Source organism: Calliphora vicina, chromosome 4 (genome assembly GCF_958450345.1).
Source record: "Calliphora vicina chromosome 4, idCalVici1.1, whole genome shotgun sequence".
Lineage (NCBI taxonomy): Eukaryota > Metazoa > Arthropoda > Insecta > Diptera > Calliphoridae > Calliphora > Calliphora vicina.
In genome coordinates this window covers 48,168,126-48,189,366 of record NC_088783.1, presented here as the reverse complement: position 1 = coordinate 48,189,366, position 21,241 = coordinate 48,168,126, and the positions used below count along the sequence as shown (strand labels likewise).

Below are 21,241 nucleotides of genomic sequence, written 5' to 3'. Positions count from 1 at the left end.
TCTTAAGTTTCATCAAAATCGGCCCAAAAATAAATAACATTTCTATATCTTTAAATTAGAAATTCCAAATAATGAAAAATTTGACATTTGACCTTCACGATTTAAGGTTTAACGTTTTCCAAATTTTTGTAAAACTTTCAGAGTATATTTAGATTAGGGTTTTTAATTTCTCGACCTTTTTTGATTCCCGGGAATCGGTAAAATTTTGCTCTACATTCTCGTGTACCCGGCTATTCCCGAAATATATAATAACACTGTAAACTATGAATATTATAGCAAAATTTATTATAAAAAAGCTTCGTATTAATTAATTAATACAATTTGAGCTTAATTCACTAAAATCTTAATCCGTAATAAAAAATGTCAGCTTTCATTTCATAAATCCTTTCCCAATTTCTAATTATTTAGCTTCCTTTAAAAGCTTCATTTAAATTGAATTAATTTTGAAGTTAATTAATAACAGAATTTATTCAAACTTTGAATGATTAAATATTTGTTGATTCAAATCTACTAAAAATTTAATGTTAAAAATTTTTTTTTCATTCAGTTTTATTTAGCTTTTAATCATTTTCAAAATGAATTGAAAAAAATTTTCTTAAGCCTTTCAGTAAAAAGAATGAAATGATAAAATTTATGTTGATCTCGAAAATTTCCAAATTATTGGATTCAAAGGTGAATTTTTACAATACATCATATGCTAAACATACTCATTATAAAGCTGTCATGTTTCCAAAATACCCAAAATCAATTCTAAACTTGAAAATACCAAATGGTGTGCCGCCATCAAAAGTAGGGGACTTTGTTCTACTCGTGTTTTCTGGAATAATTCGCACCGGTCAATCTTGGCATTGAAGATTATTCACCTTAATTTCTAGATCGTGCAGTTTTCCATATGCTTTTTTAAATGTTCATTCGAAAAACCCCAAATAAATAATAATAAGCGGTCTATTATTGTCGAGATATAAACAAAAAACTGTAAAACAAAAACTTTTCACTTTTTTTTTTAAAAAAAAAGTAGAGTTCTAACTTGTTTTCTTTGTAGTTGCGTCAGTTTCTAATTCCCGGGAATCCCGACTAAAAATCCTGGCTTCGGGTAGTGAAAAATTGGCGAAATTCCCGGGAAAATTGTAGTGGAAATTCCCGGGATAAAAACCCTAATTTAGATATATCTGAACTATAATATTCTGAATAGGTTTTACTCAAAATTCATAACAGTAAGGAAATAGAGTTCATTCGCAAAAAAATGGCCAAATAATTGGTTTTTCTCGAAAATTTCAAAATTTAAATCGCAGGTACGGAAAAACTATAAGAGATATTTTCATAATTATGTCACATTTTTATTCCTTATTATTTCTCAATAAATCGCAATGAGATGATCAAAAAATTTTGAAATTTGTTCAACAAAATTTTTAAAAATTTGAAAATGGAGTTTTGAAACTGGCGTTAAAAAAATTTTATTTTTTTGGTCATACCTGCGAATAGGTTAAGAAGACTCAAGAAGATACAAGTAAATATACTGTATACTAGGGTGGCCCTTAATAAACGAAAGTTGGATTTTGGCCATTCTCACGCCCCAGTTTGGTGAACATTAGTAAAAAAATCATCCTGAAAAAATTTTAGGTAAATCGGTTGGGGTTAAGACGTGCCGCAAGCCCTCTGAAGTTTTGAGATGCATTTACAAGGGGAAAAAATGCATTTTTTCAGTTTTTGTAAAAATTTTGCCATTAAAAAATTACTTTTGCAATTTAATTTAAAAGAATCGAAATGTGTACGTAACTATCGTTCTAATGAGACATAAAAAGCAGAAATTGGTCAAAAAATGTTAAAGTTATTAAAAATTCGCCAGGCCATTAACGTGTCTCAGGCCACTAGAACAAGAAATGTAGGAACAAAATTAACATATTTTGAGAAATATTAAAATAAAAGCTCATTTTTACTTAAAATATGTCCATATTTACTTGTATATGAGTTTTTGTCTTCGTAGGATACCGTTAACCTATTCTTAGGTATGAACAAAAAAATAAAATTTTTTTAACGGCAGTTTCAAAACTCCATTTTCAAATTTTTAAAAATTTTGGTAAACAAATTTCAGAATTTTTGTATCATCTCATAGGGATTTATTGAGAATATAATAGGGAATAAAAATAGGAAAAAATTATGAAAATATCTCTTATAGTTTTTCCGTACCTGCGATTTAAATTTTGAAATTTTCGAGAAAAACCAATTATTTGGCAATTTTTAGGCCAATGAGCTGTATTTCCTTACTCTTATGAATTTTAAGTAAAACCTATTAAGAATATTATAGTCCAGATAATTCTAAATATACTTTGAAACTTTTACAAAAATCGGAAAACGTTAACCCTTAAATCGTGAAGGTCAAAGGTCAAATTTTTCAATATTTGGAATTTCTCTTGGAAAGATTTCGAAATGTCCGAAATGTTGTATATTTTTGGGCCGATTTTGATGAAATTTAACAAAAATATAACACAAAGCCTAGTATTTATAAAAACAGCAGAAAAATTAAAATTAACCCTATATAGCACTTGGTGTTAAAATGACCCCAAACTTCTAAAACCATAAAAAAATTATGATTTTAAAAGTTTGGGATAATTTTAACCCCAAGTGCCAGTAAACGTTAATTTCCATTCTTGTACTGTTATTATAAACCCTAGAGTTTATGTTATATTTTTGTTAAATTTCATCAAAACCCGCCCAAAAATATAGAACATTTCGAAATCTTTCCAAGAGATTTTCCAAATATTGAAAAATTTGACCTTTGACCTTCACGATTTAAGGGTTAACGTTTTCCGATGTTAGTAAAAGTTTCAGAGAATATTTAGAATTATCTGGACTATAATATTCTCAATAGGTTTTACTTAAAATTCATAAGAGTAAGGAAATAGAGTTCATTGGCCTAAAAATTGCCAAATAATTGTTTTTTCTCGAAAATTTTAAAATTTAAATCGCAGGTACGGAAAAACTATAAGAGATATTTTCATAATTTTTTCCTATTTTTATTCCCTATTGTATTCTTAATAAATCCCAATGAGATGATCAAAAAATTCTGAAATTTGTTTAACAAAATTTTTAAAAATTTTAAAAAAGAGTTTTGAAACTGCCGTTAAAATAAATTTATTTTTTTGTTCATACCTAAGAATAGGTTAACGGTATCCTACGAAGATAAAAACTCATATACAAGTAAATATGTACATATTTTAAGTAAAAATGAGCTTTTATTTTAATATTTCTCAAAATATGTTAATTTTGTTCCTACATTTCTTGTTTTAGTGGCCTGAGACACGTTAATGGCCTGGCGAATTTTTTATAACTTTAAAATTTTTTGACCGATTTCTGGTTTTTATGTCTCATTAGAACGATAATTACGTACACATTTCGATTATTTTAAATTAAATTACAAAAGTAATTTTTTAATGACAAAATGTTTACAAAAACTGAAAAAAATGCATTTTTTCCCCTTGTAAATGCATCTCAAAACTTCAGAGGGCTTGCGGCACGTCTTATCCCCAACCGATTTACCTAAAATTTTTTCAGGATGATTTTTTTACTAATGTTCACCAAACTGGAGGGTGAGAATGGCCAAAATCCAACTTTTGTTTATTAAGGGCCACCCTACTGTATACGCTTTTTGACCAATTTCTGTTTTTTATGTCTCATTAGAACGACAATTACGTACACATTTCTATTCTTTTAAATTGAATTGCAAAAGTAAATTTTTAATTGCAAAATTTTTACAAAAACTGAAAAAAAGCATTTTTTCTCCTTATAAATGCATCTCAAAACTTCAGAGGGCTTGCGGCACGGCACGTCTTAACCCCAACCGGTGTACCTAAAATTTTTGTCAGGATGATTTTTTTACTAATGTTTCAATTATTAAGGGCCACCCTAATGTATACCCAACATCAATATGTGACAATAAAATATAAAATATTCTGAGGGGTTCTTTGGAATTATGAACCGAATATCACAAAAGATGGTAGAAACATTTAGGTTCATACCAGAGATCAGCAATGAATCACTTTTTTGGTATTCATACGCACTTATGAAATTATAAGTATAAGTGAGTAGACTTCACTGAAATTAAACTACTCTGACGTACTTATCCTCCAATAAAATTGATTTATAAGTATGCGTAGCATTGAATATGAATCCGACGTCGACATCATACTCATACGAACTTTATGAATCGAACATATCTGTTTGATTCATAAATAACCTCAGTCTGTCTTATAATTTTTTGGAAAATACTCATAATACTTACTTTGATTTAGCTCATTCGAATCATTCATGTGCGATTTTAGTATTTATAAAGGTTGCAAACAGTGTTACCATAACTCTTCAAAATAAAGAAAAATATCATTTCAACTCATTCATGTATTTTTAAAAGTTTAGTCATTAAACAGTTTGCAACTAGTATAAACAGAAACATTTCGGGTAAATCTTGGCGGTATCAACCAGGTACAATTATTAGGGAGAGTTGTCAATATTTACACCTACAACGTCAAACTCTGGATGTTATCACTTTATGTTTTTATTTGATTTGTGCGCGTTTTTAGAACATTTTTGCGTTAAACTTTAATTTTTCACATTTTTATTTTGTAAAATTAATTTTTTTTCAGAAATAAACTTTTCAAATGTATTTTTTTTCAACGAAACTGGAATTAATTTTTTTACACATTTTATTTTGATATTTTTAATTTTCTTTTGTTTGACATTTTAGGGAAATTATAATTGAGAACATACTTTCTAATAATTGTCCTGCTCATTTTTATGAGCAGGTTGTGAAATGTTTAGCAATAGTGAGATTGAGGAAAAAATAAATAGCGGAGTTTTTCAATTAGTGCAAAAACGTAAGGGTAAAAGCGCAAAATGGAAATTTTTGCTCAAATTCTAAAGGAGTACGAAATAATTCTAGACGGGTTTGTATGCTGCCGCTCCCGTAAACATATATTTAAGTATAATGGACGGAAGTCATCCAATCTGAATCGTCATAAATGACACATTTTGTTTTCAAAAAAGTGAGTAAAATATGAATAAAAAGAAGAAACCTGTAGCTGGCTCTGTGTGCTGAGAAAATAAATTGGAAACAATCTAAAAAGCTAATTAAGACAAAAAATCTATTTGAATAATGTATTTTCAAGTCACTTAAATCTTCCTAAGCACTGGAATGATCCATTTTTTTATGTTTTCCTACACACATTTTTATCAGCTATTTCTACTTTCCGATTCACTGCAGATATTAATCCGCAAATATTGGACACTTAAACTAGCAAATAAAAAAAATAATAATTCTAGTCAGAACCCCGCATGAGGCCACCATAATTACATTATGCCATTTGCAAATAAGTTTATAGCACATGACGCAGTATGTTTCAATTAAATTACCACTACTTTTTAACAAATTGTATAAAAAATGGTGTCAAAAAGAGATATAAATTCGGTTTATTTTGTGAATAGTAGTTTTGGAACTATTGAACCCATTTTGGCACAATTTATACATCAATTTGGCACTAAATATAAATGTTCAAATCCCATCACTGCCTCGTAATGACTATTTTAATGTTCGTAATTTGGCAACACTGAAACACACAACCTCATATGAGTATTCGAATCATACTCATTTTGCTTCGTCTATAGAAATTGAGTTTAACCCAGATATACCGACTGTACTACATGTAGTTCTTGTTTACAGGATACGTCACTTTTATTAAAATACCATTTTTTTTTGTTCACATACTTAGTACTCACCAATACCTCATGGGAGATTGTGTGATCGCATTATTTTTTGCTACTATTTTTGAGTTATTGAATTTTTAATTTGTGATATTTTCATAATGCCCATATTCAGTCATTATGGACATATCTAGTTTGTACTGAAAGTCAAATTTTGTACATTTACAAGTGAATAAATTCTATATTTTTTTGGAATTTATATTTATGAAGACTAGCTTGATTGTTATATGCATGAATGTTTCATTATTGCGTTTTAGTTTTGTTGTTGTGATCCCAATGTCCTCTATATTGGACGACTTAAAAAACCACGTTTTTCAATAAATTTTTAAAAAAACTCTAATTGCACTGTTTTTTATTTCTCATTTGCTTCCAAAATAATATAAAAGTAATTTTAAAATGATCAAGCTCAAGCCTTCGGCATATCTGGGTTAATGGAGTCGAAATCAAAAAGGACATAAATGTTGTTAAGTATGAGTATGATGATTGCCTCAAACTTTACGAGTGGATATGAATATCGACAACATTGTTATAAATATGAATGCGTATAAGTACTTGAAATTTTGAGTCGTGATTCGATTGTACTCACTTTTTCACTACTCATTGCTGATCTCTGGTTCATACACGATAATAGTTATTGCAAGACAATTATGTATGTTCAAGTCATTTTCTGAGGGGGTCCTTGTACGGGGACTAGGGACAAAAGTTGCCCAATTTTTGCCATACTTTACAGTATAATTTCAGAGAACTTAGAACTAATGTATGCAACATTTGATGGAGATTGCCACATAATTAACACTTTTATGACTGCTCAAAAATATTCCGGGGCACATTTGACAAACACAACTTATCAACAGAGAGTATTTGTGACAATTTTCAGCCAGCTAGCTCTTTTCGTTTGGGCCCTATGGTGTTTTGACAGATAGAGATAGCTAGATCGTCTTAGAATTTCATTAGGACCCAGTCAGAGTCAACAATTAGTATACAATATGCACGTTTTACAATAGCCACTCCTTAACAATTCTGGCGGAGTGCTTTGGTTCGTTGTCTTGCTGAAAGACCAATGGAGTTACAAGACCTAAATTTTTAGCACTTACTTTGGCCTTTAAAATTTTGTAAGTAGTCTCGGCTTTTCATTTTACTTTCAATGAATACAAGATTGGCAGGTCATGCAGCTGACATAGATCTCCACACCATCAAAGACCATTCGCCATATCGTACGGTAGTACTAATAGTACTAGTTTTGTATACGCAAAGACTTTCCAACAAAATACTTAAATTCTCCACAGTATTTCTGGAATAATATTGTTATGAAATTGTACTTGAATTCAAATATAACGATTTTAAGGGCTGATTTAAAAGTAGCATAATGCTTTCAAATAACAGTGCTGTAATAGCAAACTGTAACATATCTGTGGGCATTATTAAATAAAAGCTTTCAGTTGACCATTGATCGTAAGTTGGCAACGCTGTATTCGAATTCGAATATTCAGTTAAAGAACATTGTAGAAAGTACACCACAGATGGCGATGTATTAGTAAGATCTAGAATATTCGAGTGCAGATGGCAGTGTTATAAATAGTGGCAGAGGTTGCAGTCGTAAGTGAGTTTATCAGAGACGCTTTTCGAATAAACATCAACTGAGTGCCTTAAAGTGTGTTGTGTTTTTCAAGTAAATTCGTGTACATTATAAATTGTGTCTGTATTTCTGAGAATTTATAAACGTGTATAAAAAACATTGAGTGGCTATTTAATTCTGTTGTTGTTGTACATTTTGAATAAATAAAGAGTTGTTACAATTTTTAAACTACTAAACGGCTTTTATTTGCAATCAAAAGTATCGGGTTTATTTAAAGGAAATAAACCAAACGTTTTGAAAAGGTTAAAACGTAACAATATATTGTAATATTTAGAGAAAACCAAATGGTTAGCCGCTTCCTTAGTGCTTATTCATGTTTATGTGGATATTTTGTCTGCAAGTTTAAATTGTACTAAATATTAGTTAGAAAATATCTGAATCTCTTGAGTCAAAATTTTTAAATTTTAAGAAATTAGTTTTTTTAATTATTTTGATATTAAATCATTCTATATTTAATATAACAGAAATTACTAATTTATTCTAAAATAAGAAACCAACAAAAACGTTCTCTAAACAAAAACTTATCAAATTGAAAATGATCTCAATATTAGAAATTCATAAAATACATATTTATATATGAAGTTATTACTTAATTGTTTAAAGATGCATTTTGTGCAAATCATTTGCATACTAACCAATCCAATAATTTAAAAATAAAACAAATTAATATCATCACTTTATTCACATAATAATCCATAAAACACCTGTATAAATTTTAGAACTAAAAATTTCACAAAAAAAGTAAAATTCATTAAATAAAATTTGGTATATAAGAAAGAGTCATTAAGTGAATAATTCAACAGTTGAGTGTTGAACTCCAAGTTAGAAAAATCCTTTTAAATCTTCTTAAAATAAATCGTTTTGTAGCCTTTTTCTGCCTAGTGGCAGCAGTATCTGCCACCGATTACTGCTCCAACTCGATTTGCAATAATGGTGCTAAACATATTGCTTGTGGTCATAATGGAGTAAGTATTATTTAAACTTTTTAATATGAATTTTTAATTCATAATTTTCTATTGCTAAAGCAATTTGCTGTCTCTTGCCCTTCCGATGCTCAAATGGTTACCATAACCATTTCATTGAAACAAGTTTTAGTTGATGCCCATAACGAGAAACGTAACTAAATTGCTGGTGGTGGTGATGGCAACCACAGTCCTGCCTGCAGTTTCGTTTAATTAAAAATCTCGGTTTAGATATTTTCACAGAAGTATTTAGAAATTTTCTATTAGAAATGCTGGATTACATTTTAACCCTTTCACACACAAAACAAAACCGCTGAGGTTTAAATGGATATGAATGAACTCTAGGGCTATAACTATTTTAAATTTTTTGAAAATATCAAGATGGCCCTAGCATAGTTGAGGGTGGGTGGGTGAGTTTTTTATTCCAAAATGACTCGAAAAAAATGTTATCGTAAATAATATTTAGGAGTATTTATTTATTAAGAAATAAATATGCCAGACAAGTCAAGAAACCTCGTATTATAGTAGATTATAATTATTAATTACAATAAATTATAATTAATACTCGTACTTGCTTATAAATTCTTACTAATTCTATCAGAAAAATGTTTTGAAAATTACAAAAATATATTTTATTCTATCACTTACAAAAAAAGAAAAAGTTTCAAACATATATAGAGACTTACTAGTTTTTTAAAGCTACCAAAATAAAAATTAAGTTTTGATTGTAAATATTTGGTTAGAGTAACTGGCAACTAGGGTTTTTAATTTCCCGACCTTTTTTGATTCCCGGGAATCGGTAAAATTTTGCTCTACATTCCCGGGTACCCGGCTATTCCCGAAATATATAATAATATTGTAAACTATGAATATTATAGCCAAATTTATTATAATAACTTAGTGTTATAATCATTATATATAGAGCTTCGTATTAATTAATTAATACAATTTGAGCTTAATTCTCTAAAATCTTAATCCGCAATAAAAAATGTCAGCCTTTCATTTCATAAATCCTTTCCCAAATTTCTAATTATTTAGCTTCCTTTAAAAGCTTCATTTAAATTGAATTAATTTTAAAGTTAATTAATAACAGAATTTATTCAAACTTTGAATGATTAAATACACAGTGCAACAGTGAAAAAAACACACGATCATGACTATATAGGTTCGACTCTACTACCAAAGGATAATAAAACCCTATACTCAGTTTGTCCATTTTGGTGACCGATTTTTTTTTATGGGCCCCCAAAGTTTCTGAAAATCAGTGGGGCGATTAAAAAAGGTGTCATCAGTTTTTGGTTAACAGCTAATTCAGACTTTGTGATACGGCTTAACTTTATATGGCAATAATATAGCTAAGAGTCCGCCAAATAAATTTTGTTAAAATTTGTTTCCAAAAAATTGCTTTTTCGTGCACTTTTGTTGAAAAAATATAGGAAGAAAATTTATTTTTTACTTTAGAATAACTTCCAGGGTCTCCTAATTTTTCACTAACAATATTTAGCAAAGTTGTATCCACGGTAAAGTTGAACAACTCTTGAGAACATATCAATACTTTCTGAACATGTCTAGTCACTCTAAATAGCACATAAAGATCACTTTGTACCTTAACAATTTTCGTTTCTACTATTTTTTGACGCTATAACAAAGACTTTTTGTTAAAATAGTATGATCAAGTCCACACTTTTATGTTGTGCTGCATTATTTACTCGGCTGAGGTATTCGGAATGGGGATCAGTGAGTGGACCCTCAATGTCACACATTTAAAAAAAATCACCAAAAAGCCAATTATTATCCGCTGAAATTTAAAATATAGATAGTCCTTGAGAAGGTATACAAAAATATGCTTTTATCTGTAGGTTATCTCTTTTAGTTCAAGAGATATTTAGGTTTATTTTTTTCATTTTGCTCGATCTTTTTTTTATTTTATATATGATGGGCCCACGAAAGGTCTAAATTTGTTTTTTATATATGACGTATATTTGCTATAAAATTCTAAAGAAAATAAAACAAACCTGATAACAATTATTTCGTCTCTATAAAAAGTTACACGCATCCAGTTGGAGCATCTTTTTATATATTTCAACTTTGTATGCTTGTATTTTTTAAGTTTTTTCCCAAAAAAGTCCCCATATTTTTTCTTTTATAAAAAACTAATTTTCTTCGTGGCTGTATACATTTTTTTATGATCTGGAAAGAGAACTTAATGCAAAAACGTATAAAGTAAAATTTGACTAACTTAAGCGGACATTGTACCCCCCAGCCCTATTCAAAATTGGCCAATTTTGAAACAAAATGTTAGGTTTGAGTAAAAAATTCTAAAAACGCAAAGCACCGATCCTCAAAAACTCCTCATATTTGTATAGCCAACATATAGTGTTTATAAACACACAAAACGTTCTTACTATCGTACTGTAAATAACGCCAAAGTGGGCTATTTTCTAAAAAAAACTCAGTTTTTGGAACACATTTTCCCCGTTTTAGGAATTTCGGTTTTTGAAAACAAAGAATGGCAACATTAATAATGCCATTGACTTAAGAACATTTAGATCTATATTACTTCCAAATTGTGATGTCTTTTTATTTTTCTTGATGGAAAATCACCATTTTAAAATATTGACGTCCGAAAAAACACAAAATTAATTCATTTCACTAAAATGTCAATCTGCATAAGGTTGCATAAGGTTTCCACCGATATCAAAAACTTATATAAAAAGCTTATATTTACTCTTCAGAAGCTCCACAAACCTTGCCCACTTTCAAAAATTTTAATGTTTTTTCATATCTTGCATCAAGCCGGTCTTGCGTGATTAAGATTGGATAAAGTGCCCATTCTTCATTATTCCAGCACAATAGAGAAGTATACACTCGAACATACATTTTTAACAAACAATTTTTGTTTTAAAGTCAAAAAATAGTAAAAAACTAAAATTTTTAAGCTACGAAGTGATTTTTGACATCTATTTAGAATGCCTAGATATATTCGGATTGCATTGTTATGTTCACAAGAGTTATTCAGATATACCGTAGCTACAACTTTGCAAAAAAATTTTTTTCTTCCTACATTTTTTTCTTCCTACAGGGTTTTACTACCCTTAGGTAGTAGAGTCGAACCTATACTGTCATGATCTTGTGTTTTTCCAAAAGTCTTCATTTGTTGCATAGTGATATTTGTTGATTCAAATCTACTAAAAATTTAATGTTAATTTTTTTTTTCATCCAGTTTTATTTAGCTTTTAATCATTTTCAAAATTAATTGAAAAAAATTTTCTTAAGCCTTTTAGTAAAAGAAATGAAATGATACAGTTTATGTTGATCTCGAAAATTTCCAAAATTTTTGATTCAAAGGTGAATTTTTACAATACATCATATTCTAAACATACTCATTATAAAGCTGTCATGTTTCCAAAATACCCAAAATCAATTCTATACTTGAATTCTATACCGTCATCAAAGGTAGGGGCCTTTGTTCTACTAGTGTTTTCTGGAATAATTCGCACCGGTCAATCTTGGCATTGAAGATTCAATTAATTTCTAGATCGTGCAGTTTTCCATATGCTTTTTTAAATGTTCATTCGAAAAACCCCAAATAAATAATAATAAGCGGTCTATTATTGCCGAGATATGAACAAAAAACTGTAAAACAAAAACATTTCACTTCTTTTTTTAAAAAAAAGTAGAGTTCTAACTTGTTTTCTTTGTAGTTTCGTCAGTTTCGTCAGTCGGGTAGTGAAAAATTGGCGAAATTTCCGGAATAAAAACCCTACTGGCAACTCAAAATACCGCTCTATTTGAAAAAAAAACATATTCAACCTTAGCGACACCTGTGTCCCAAATGCGTTAACAGGGAAAAACAAATATTTAACAACATTTCATTTATCAAATTAATCTATATCAAACTCTCTATACGGAATCTTTGAACAATTTTGAATTAATTTGAGTTTATAAAGTGTTGAAAGATCAAAGTAAAAAATAAAATTGTTGCTTTTAATTTTAATAGTCTTCAGAAATCTTCAAAAACTGATATGATTTGTTTAGTAATCCTATGTCACATTGGCCCTGAAGTTTAGAAATCCATTTACAAGAGATTAAGGTAAATGAATTGAAAATTTTAAATTTTAGTTTCTTGATAGGTTACGTTGCTAAAAACTTTCAAAATTTTCCTAAAAATATGTTATGCAACGCTTTTTTCATCTGATTTTTATAGTTTTATTTTGCTTTATTGTTTCTTAAGTATTAATAAATTAGCTACAACATTTTACAAAACTTATTTTTTGTATAATTTGAAATAAAATTTTATAATTCTTTTCGCTGTCCTTATTCTGATTTTTTTAAAGAATATTAATAATATGCTAAGGCTAATCAGAATCAGTTTGAATTTCCCTTTAATATAATAACACTTTATAAACTCAAATTAAAATTGTTCAAAAATTCCATATAGAGAGAAAAAACATAAGTTTGATAACTGCGATTTTTTTTAAAATATTTTTTCTCACAGTTATAATGTAAAATTGTAACAATATTTAATAGACAATTACTAAATACTAATCTAACAAGTAAGAGTGCTATATTCGGCTGTGTCGAATCTTATATACCCTTCACCAAATTATACTTCAAAATTTTAAATATTTTTAGGTAAACAAAATTTAATTTTTTTTCCACTTGTTTTTTTCATTTTTTGTAAAAAAAAATTTTTCGATTGTCATTTTAAATTTTTTTTTATAAATTTAAAATTTTTTTTTTTAAATTTTAAAAAATTTTGTTTTGTTTTTTAATTTTTTTTTGTGAAAAAAAAAATTCGGGTTAAAATTTGTTTTCCGATTTTGACCCATTGTAGGTCCAACTTAATATGGTCGTATATACGTCGTTGCAAATGTCTTTGAAATATCTATCATTAGATATCCATATTTTCTATATTAATGTCTTAGTAATCCAGATATAGGTCAAAAATTGGTCAAAAATCGAGGTTGTCTTGGTTTTTTCCTCATATCTCAGACATTTGTGGACCGATTTTGCTGATTTTAAATAGCAAAATTCTCGAAAGCATGTCTGACAGAATTATTGAAGATTATAATATCTGGGGTCTTCAGAAAATTGATTTCAACAGACAGACGGACATGGCTTAATCGACTCCGCTATCTATAAGGATCTAGAATATATATACTTTATAGGGTCGGAAATGAAAAATGTAGAAATTACAAACGGAATGACAAACTTGTATATACCCTTCTCACGAAGGTGAAGGGTATAAAAAAATTTAGTGGCTTTTAGAATATGTAACCCGGGTTTTTTAATTAAACAAAACTAAATATTTATTGAAAACAACTATTTTTTATATTTTAAAATCCTTTATTATTTCCTAAAATCAAACAAAACATTTCATTTAGAACCATTTGTTGACAGCATATTCCTCAGAGGCGGAGCACAAGTTGGGATATTTGGGATTGGTGCCAGTGGTGCAAGAGGTACCAGCCTGGTTGCAGCTAGCATAGATGGGGAAGTTGATCATGTTGGTAGTGGCGTAGTTACAGGCAACCAAGTAAGCCTTATAAGGTTGACCAGCAGGAGAGTAAGTGGAAGCAGCACAACCTACACGAATGTTACGATCAGCCATCATAACAGTGAAGTGACCAATAGCTCTACAATTGAAATAAGACAAAAGAAATTATATAAAAATGTTTAACAGTTTGTTGTACTAGAATTTAAACTTACGGTCCAGAGTAGCCATTAGGATATGAATCAATATAGGATTGTTGGCTGTCCTTAACTTCAGAATACCACATTTCAACAGATTCTTTCATTTTTTCAGCATCATCAACAGCACCAAAGAAACCCATCCAGGCAAGGTTTTGACCGGCAAATTTGAAGGCATCAGTATTGCGGCATCTATCATGGTTCATTTGACATTGTTTAACATTGAGTTCAGCAATGGCAGCCAATTCATCATCCCATTCCATGGTGGCCATACGGCAGGCAGGACTGTGGTTGGCATCTCCACCACCAGCAATTAAGTTACGTTTCTCGTTATGGGCATCAACTAAAACTTGTTTCAATGAATCGGTAATGGTAACCAATTGAGCATCGGAAGGGCAAGAGGCAGCAAATTGCTTTTGAAATAGAAAGCTGTTAATACATACATAAATCATATTAAAATGTTAAAATAATACTTACACCACTATGACCACAAGCAATATGTTTAGCACCATTATTGCAAATCGAGTTGGAACAGTAATCGGTGGCAGATACTGCGGCCACTAAGCAGAAAAAGGCTACAAAACGATTCATTTTAAGAAGATTTAATATGAGTTTTCTAACTTGAAGTTCAACACTCAACTGTTGAATTATTCTTTTAATGACTGTTTCTTTTATACCAAATTTATCTAATTAATTTTACTATTTTTGGTGGAGTTTTTAGTTTAAAATTTATACAGATGTTTTATGAATTTTTATGTGCATAAAGTGATACTATTATTTTCTTTTATTTTTAACTTATTATCAAATATATAATTTTAGATTAGTTAGTTATTATTGTGTATGCAAATATTTAGCTAAAGCGCATTTCTAAACAATAAAGTATTATATTTGTGCATTAAATATATCTAAATAAAATGTTTTAGTTTTTAGAAAATTTTCCATGAATTTATTATTTTGAAGACATTTTTTTTCCCTTAAAGTACAGTTTAATGTGGTATCTGTTGGTTTCTATATATGTATTATACATTAAGTTTCCGAAAAACAATTTTAGTGGCCCCCTGAAAATAAACTATGGACTTTTGTAAGAATATTCCCGAAATATTTGGTGTTTTGCTAACGTTTTTTCAAGATATATTTTTTGGTTCCAAGAAATTGTATACAAGAGGGTTATCAAATGAAAGACAAATTTTGAAGATGAACCTAAAAACCTATAAATCATGAATAAACATGTTGCAGCGATCGTAAAATTTCACAATTTCAATTGTGAAATTTTACGAAAAACTCAAATTACAATTCAAAAGCGTATCGTCAATATTTGCAATTTGTGATCCATTTAATTGAAAACACATTTTTTTATTTTTTGTGTTTTCAATTACGAAAATTATCTATTCAATAATTTTTGTATTTGAAATTCATCCAATAACGAAAATTGTATATTCAATTGTCAAAATAATCAAATTCAAAACTTACAATTCAATAGAAAATATCAAGAAATTTTGTTTTTGAGCTAATGAATACTTGATTAAATTATGAAATAATTGAAACCAGTTCAATATGGGATAAATGTTTGAATTGAAATATACTTTTTTCTGTGTAAGTATTTTGCAACACTTACATTCGCGGTTAATAACATCACTTATATACACATATTTTAAGATCATGGCCTTCATCTATTTCAATGTAATTATTATAAATGTCATCTATCACTTTCGACGACCGTTTCGAAATCACATTCTCCATCGCATTCAACTACACTTTAATCTAAGTTAATATTTTGATTATTAATTGCGATTCTTCTAATATTTAGCCAGCTAAATAACAAATATTTTATTCCGTATCTTTTATTTTCTTTGGTTCAAGTCCTATGTTAAAAATTTTGAAAGATTTGTTTTTAGAATTGTAACTTCTTGCACTAATATTTATATATTTATAGAAGAAGCTATCGGAACACTCATCTACAGTTATTTCTCGAATTTCAGAAACAGTACAATTTATGTGAGGCATTATTACTTATTTAAATTTGAAATTATGAAAAATTTTAAGCAATTTAATAAATTTAAATATATATATAAACATTTATTCGTTTTATTCGATTATTCTACGTAAAATATTCCATTAATATTCGTTATTCGAAAATGGCCATTTTAAAATTGTTCGAATAATTATTCGTAAGAAATTATTCGATTAATCGAACGATCATTAGTCGAATAAGTACCCTAATTGTTAGATAAATTAAATTAGCAGTAAAAAATTAAATGAAATAAGCAAATTCGTAAGATAAAATAAATTATCCGTTAATTAGAAATATAGATTTGACACAACTTGCGTTTAGGGTTTTTATCCCGGGAATTCCCGGTACAAATTTCCCGGGAATTTTGCCAATTTTTCACCACCCGATTACCGGGATTTTTAGTCGGGAATCCCGGGAATTAAAAACTGACGAAAATACATAGAAACAGTGAAAAGTTTTTTACAGTTTTTGCTTATATCTCGGCAATAATAGACCGCTTATTATTATTATTATTTATTTGGGGTTTTTCGTATGAAAATTTAAAAAGTGAATTCATTATTTATATAATTTATTTCTTATTGAATCATTCTTACTTCTTTAAATTTCTTCTTCAAAACCATAACAAAATAGCTTCAAAAATTTATTAAATGATTAAATTGTTTTTCAATTTAAATCTATTACAAAACGACTTAAGACAATTTTTTCAATTAATTTTGGAAATGATTTGATTTGACAAACATTTAATCATTAAAAGTTTGAATAAATTCTGGTATTAATTAACTTTAAAATTAATTCAGTTTAAACAAAGGCTTTGGAATGAATCTAAAAAATTAAATATTAGGAATGGATTTATGGAATGAAAGGCTAATATACTTTAATTATGGATTAAGATTTTAGTGAATTAAGCACTAATTTTATTAATTAATTCGAAGCTATGATATTTAGTAATTATAACAAGTTTATTTGGTTATAATATTTCTAATTTACAGTATTATTATATACAGTGGTGGCCAGGAATTTAAGACAAAAATTGTTTGCTAAATTCCACGTGATTGTCAATTATTTTTTCAAATATTTCCACAAATATGTATGCATCAGGACTGTTTTAACACACAAGTGTGTTTTATTCGACTGTATCAATTCATACATATTCACCACGAACACATAACATTTTTCTACAACTTGACCAAAAATTTTTTTTTTATATAAACATATTTTCTCACATTTATATCATTATAATTTTATTATTATAAAATATTCGGACCAAATTTCGTAGTTTTACTTCCATTAGTTTCGCTCATATCATGTTATTAACAGCGGATGTTCGCTGAGGTGGGTCAACGTATTTCCACATATCTTTGTCCATATATGTTTTACCGACTTTTCCAAACATTTTTCAGAAACTAGAAACATTAATAATAAATTTCATACCCTTAGAGGTCCTTTTATTTTGGCTCTATCGCACTTAAAATTCAGTTGATGAAAAAAATTCAAGTATTTGTCTTAAATTGGTGGCCACCACTGTATTCCGGGTATAGCCGGGTACCCGGGGATGTAGCAAAAATTTACCTATTCCCGGGAATCAAAAAAGGTCGGGAAATTAAAAGCCCTACTTGCGTTGTATCGTTGTCTGGCGTATTTTTTGTATCGAAAAATTTTGTTTGAAAAATTCAATCTTACTGGCAATATGAGCAGGACGAGTTTTGTCAATAGTAAAAATTGAAATTTCCTTTTTTTTTCAACAAATAAAATGTGTTTATTATTTTAGCGTAGTAGCACTGGCCAGGTATCCGCTAGTAGGATATAAAATAATTTTGTCCTGCTTTATCCGATTACCTGAATTTCTAAGTTTATCAGTTTGTACTGCAGTATAATATGGACAGAACTAATAACTTGTTATCAACAAAGTTCAGTATATTTGCTCTTAACTTAAATGGAAGAATTTATTTTCTATGATACTAAGAGGTAGTATTTATTTAAATATTGTTTATGCAAAACAAAAGACAACCAAACAAATCATAAATGTACAATTTAATATAATATAATAAAATATACGAAACAGCTGTATAAATAATACACTATAAACTAATTTCAAAGAGAATTAAATATGTATGCTCAATGAAATTTTAATATAAAAGACTGATCTTAAGTGACATATTTAACAGTCAAGTGTTGAACTCTTAGTTAGAAAACTCATCACTAATCAAAAAATGAATCGTTTCGTAGCCTTTTTCTGCCTAGTAGCCGCAGTATCTGCCACCGACTACTGCTCCAACTCGATTTGCAATAATGGTGCTAAGCATATTGCTTGTGGTCATAATGGAGTAAGTATTATTTAAACTTATTAATATGAATTTTATATTAACAATTTTCTATTTCTAAAGCAATTTGCTGCCTCTTGCCCTTCCGATGCTAAAATGGTTACCATTACCGATTCATTGAAACAAGTTTTAGTTGATGCCCATAACGAGAAACGTAACTTAATTGCTGGTGGTGGAGATGCCAACCACAGTCCTGCCTGTCGTATGGCCACCATGGAATGGGATGATGAATTGGCTGCCATTGCTGAGCTCAATGTTAAACAATGTCAAATGAATCATGATAGATGCCGCAACACTGATTCCTTCAAATATGCCGGTCAAAATCTTGCCTGGATGGGTTTCTTCGGTGATGTTGTTGATGCTGATAAAATGAAAGAATCTGTTGAAATGTGGTTTTCTGAAGTTAAGGACAGTCAGCAATCCTATATTGATTCTTATCCTAATGGCTACTCTGGACCGTAAGTTTAAATTCTAGTACAACAAACTGTTAAAAATGTTTATATATAATTACCTATTTTCTTATTTCAATTGTAGAGCTATTGGTCACTTCACTGTTATGATGGCTGATCGTAACATTCGTGTAGGTTGTGCTGCTTCCACTTACTCTCCTGCTGGTCAACCTTATAAGGCATACTTGGTTGCCTGTAACTACGCCACCACCAACATGATCAACTTCCCCATCTATGCTAGCTGCAACCAGGCTGGTACCTCTTGCACCACTGGCACCAATCCCAAATACCCCAACTTGTGCTCCGCCTCTGAGGAATATGCTGTCAACAAATGGTTCTAAATAAATTTTGACGATATTGTATCTTAATAAAATCCATTGTATGTTAAATTTTGAGTTTTTTATTATTTACATCATAGCGGGAGGATATGTTCTGAAGTTTGTAATGCCCAAAAATATTAGTCTAGAGTATAATAATCGATTCAGAATCACTTTCTGATTAAACGATGTCCGTCATTACGTCCGCTTGCCTAGCTGGCTGGCTATATATGAAAACTTTTTGCGCAAAGTACATAAATTATATACGGCCCAAAGACGAAGCCTTTTAAAATTGGTAAAAATCGGTCCATGCGTGTAACTTTTTATAGGGACCAGACTGTTAGTAAGTTGATTTTATTTTATTCAGAATTTTAACGCAAATAAAACTGATATTTAAAAAAAAATTTCGACCCTCCGTAGGCGCGCCATATCTTAAAAACCAAAATTTTATTCAGTAAATTTTCTCAAGAACCATATAAAATTTCAGCTCATTCGGATCATATATAACTTTTTGGTTATAGTCCTCATTCCGCCTAGGAAGCTCAACTTGCGTAGGTCTACTTAAAAACACCTCAGATCTACCGAATTACACACATTGACTGCCGAGGCACTTTCACCAAATAAGATGCTGGGCGCCACAGTATTTTCTTTGCGTAATCTCTTCGAAAACGTCAATATTGTAATTTAGGCTACTGTCAGTAATATTTACTGCTTAGAAACCGATTTTTTTTATAAATAAGTGGGTCTTACGAAATGGCGAAAAGGATTTTTTTATGGGATACTGAGTTAGAAAAAATACTCAGTACAAGTTCAAATAGTGATGAAGAATGCATAGTGCAGTGTAACACATATGTGTCCGATGTGGCAGTCAATGTGTTAAAAAAAACATTTCTAAACCACTGTGTGGCGATCGGTATATAATATAGCCCCCATATAAAGCACACTACGAAAATAAATTATCGAAATTTAAAATTTAAATGAAATGTTTAAAAATAATTTAGATGATTATTTTAAGCATATTTAATAATACGTATCCTCAACTTTCAACAATTTATTTGCATGTTTAAATGCATAGTAATTAACTTCTAAAGGTAGGGGGCACACATGACAATTATTTAACGAAAAAGTGTCAAACTAATTTGGGCAAAAATTTCCATATTTAATGAATATAATGAATGACCAGGGCATGTTTTTCAATCTAAAAGCTTGAAAAGTAAGATTTTGCTTATTTTACAAGTTTTTAGAAAAATTCAATTAAGGAAATCAATTTGTAACATAAGTAGTGTCTACTAAAGAATTACTATGAATTTTTTGAATACTGTTAATAACATACTATAACTGATTAGAATCAGTTTGAAATTTTACTTTATTAACTCGAATTCAAAATTGTTCTAAGATTTCATATACAGAGAAAAACCCCAAGTTTGTTTTTAAATATTTTTTCTCCCAGTTAAAATAAAATATTGTAACAATTTTTAATAGGTAATTACCAGGGAAACCGGAAATATGCTCTAAAAAAAGCGTTTTAAGCGCTTTAAATATGCAGTAATAACTTTAAAATATGCTCTTAAAATTTAAAAAATATGCTCTTAAAAAAACAAACTTTTACATAATTTTTAACCAAAAAATATACTTTTATTTAAAAAAATCAATACAATTCATTTCTAAAAAGGTAAAGTAACATAAAATAAACAAAAATAACATGTAATAAAACAAGTATAACATAAAAACTATAGGAACTTAAGCTATGAAAAGGCCTATAGATGTATTTTCGATTATATTTTATATAAATATAAAGTCACTTCTTCAATTAAGGTTATTATTGCAATAAATTACAAAATATTGACGTAAAATTTCAAATAAAAATCGTTGTCTATTGGATCTGAAAACATTTTTATACATAGAAAATATTCTTTCGACATCAACTGATGTTATAGGAGCAAATTTAAAAGACAATATTTCTTTAACACTTAGAACAGTTAAGTTTGAATTAGAACTAAAATTTGATATTTAGATGGCGCTATTAATAAAATAGTGCTTATTTTATATTAAAATAAGTAAGAGACCTATATTCGGCTGTGCCGAATCTTATATACCCTT

General features: G+C 29.0%; 2 protein-coding genes across 2 annotated transcripts; one reads left to right on the top strand and one right to left on the bottom strand.

Moving 5' to 3' along the window:
- Nucleotides 1-13,727: 13,727 nt before the first annotated feature.
- On the bottom strand, nt 13,728-14,671 carry LOC135957485 (antigen 5 like allergen Cul n 1-like). Its single transcript, XM_065508233.1, has 3 exons — nt 14,521-14,671; nt 14,062-14,456; nt 13,728-13,988 (listed from the first exon to the last, which is right to left on the bottom strand). The coding sequence occupies exons 1-3, from the start codon at nt 14,632-14,634 to the stop codon at nt 13,733-13,735; spliced, it is 765 nt and encodes a 254-aa protein (XP_065364305.1). The 5' UTR covers nt 14,635-14,671; the 3' UTR covers nt 13,728-13,732.
- A 3,557-nt stretch (nt 14,672-18,228) lies between these two features.
- LOC135957246 (antigen 5 like allergen Cul n 1-like) lies at nt 18,229-19,177 on the top strand. The gene is made up of 3 exons (XM_065507952.1): nt 18,229-18,378; nt 18,439-18,833; nt 18,910-19,177. The coding sequence occupies exons 1-3, from the start codon at nt 18,265-18,267 to the stop codon at nt 19,163-19,165; spliced, it is 765 nt and encodes a 254-aa protein (XP_065364024.1). The 5' UTR covers nt 18,229-18,264; the 3' UTR covers nt 19,166-19,177.
- Nucleotides 19,178-21,241: the final 2,064 nt, after the last annotated feature.